Source organism: Buceros rhinoceros, unplaced genomic scaffold (assembly GCF_000710305.1).
Source record: "Buceros rhinoceros silvestris isolate BGI_N320 unplaced genomic scaffold, ASM71030v1 scaffold8904, whole genome shotgun sequence".
Taxonomy (NCBI): domain Eukaryota; kingdom Metazoa; phylum Chordata; class Aves; order Bucerotiformes; family Bucerotidae; genus Buceros; species Buceros rhinoceros.
The window spans coordinates 55,647-57,238 of NW_010407630.1; the positions used below are offsets into that span (position 1 = coordinate 55,647).

The 1,592-nt window shown below is 45.4% G+C and overlaps 1 protein-coding gene across 1 annotated transcript in view; it reads right to left on the reverse strand.

The window, feature by feature from the left end:
- The window catches only part of LOC104492042 (solute carrier family 2, facilitated glucose transporter member 11-like), a 9,803-nt gene extending 8,551 nt beyond the window's left edge, over positions 1-1,252 (reverse strand). Inside the window, exon 1 of the mRNA XM_010134544.1 lies at positions 1,232-1,252. Within this exon, the coding sequence (XP_010132846.1) occupies positions 1,232-1,252 (21 nt within the window). The remainder of the gene's footprint in view (positions 1-1,231) is intronic.
- Between the last annotated feature and the right edge of the window lie 340 nt (positions 1,253-1,592).

A 1,592-nucleotide genomic window follows, 5' to 3' on the forward strand; every position in this document is an offset into this window, starting at 1 on the left:
CGTTCCCGTCTCCTGGATCTTACTTCATCAGCACTGCCCATTTCTTATACTGCTGGCTGCTGGCTGGTCTCTCGCTGTGTCACCCCTCCATCGTCATCAGTTCACACGTGGTTTGTGCCTATGCCTTCAGTTTCCCCATCTGTAGATGAGATCCTGTGACCGGCCAGTTGTGCCCTGATGGTGTCCATGGGCTGGGAGCACTCTCCCATGTCTCAAGACGACTCTGAGCTTACCCGGGCCCTCAGCCTTTAGCCTGACTCCTCCTGCACAGTGTTCTGAGTGGCTCAGGGCCAGGGTGACCTGTGCCAGTCCCCTGCTTGTGAATCCCTCCTAGTTGGACAGCTCATGAAGAGCCCATGCTCAGGCTTGGCTGTTCGCCAGTTAGTGCAGGGCACCTCAGGCTAGACTGTCTTTTGCTGTGACCCTCCTGGCTCTAAGAACTTAAGATAACCCAAAGCTGGGGGGCTTTTCCTGCTCTGCCTGTTCATTTTCTTCTTGCAGAACCATCTACCAAAGAAAACAACAGTTTTACTTAGTCTCACAATACCTCTAAAATCACAAATTCAAGTAATCTTAGATTTTTTCTTTCCTCAAAGCCTTTTCTTGTAACTAACTTCCATACCAACCTGAGACAGGATATTCTTCCAGGACAGAAATTAAGCCAAACTTAAGATTTGTTTGCACTTTCTTTGGCTACACCATTTCCCTATATTGTTACTGTGACCTGAGCTAAGGACTGTGCAGCAGGTATCTCAGCTCTTCCCAGTTATTCTATTCTCCAGGTGAAAGAGGTTTCCTCTCCCTATAACAGCACATTTCTTTTTCCATCACAGTGCCCAGGAATGTAACACTCATTTCCCTGCTTTCATTATGGAGTACATTCCCTCTCAGGTCCTGCATCACAGAGCTTTTTAGTGGCGAGGAGCTCATGGAAAATGATTTGCTTTTCCCTTCAGGAGCCACCAAACAGTTCTGTGCTCAGAGCCAAGCTGTATTTACAGGGTGATCTTCCCAAGCCTTCCTTAACATCCGGCTTCTGCACTAGTGTCCCAGCCACCGGGTGCCGTGCAGTTGCCAGGAGAGCCATTAGTCTGTCAGCTTTATCCCAAGGACTGTGATGAGTTGGACAAATAATTCTACAAGAACCTGATAGTACTTATACAACCTTATAAAAAAATCAAAATTTAAAAAATGATCTGTCAACAGTAATAGTAAAATAGATGTTTTTTACCAGTTTCTGAAGCATGTTCATCCTCTTTGGTAGGTTTTCCTCTGTGTGCCAAAGCCTCTGGTACTCTTAGCAGTGCTCTAAAGGATTATTTAAATCTCCAGCACAGGAATGTGTATTTAGTCACCCATTACATTAGGATAAGACACTTGACTTGGCAGGTATTTTGCCAGCTGATTAACATTCTCAAAACAGGGCTGCATGTTCATTAGCAAGACTGTTCAATTAATTTTGCTGGAAGTAGATGGCAGTTTGGGGAAATGATTCTACTAGATGCAGAGCTGTCTAAATCCTCTTGAAGGCCACTATGGTTTATGGCATAAATTCCTCCTCAAAGTGTCTGGCACAGTTACCCAGTAGCACT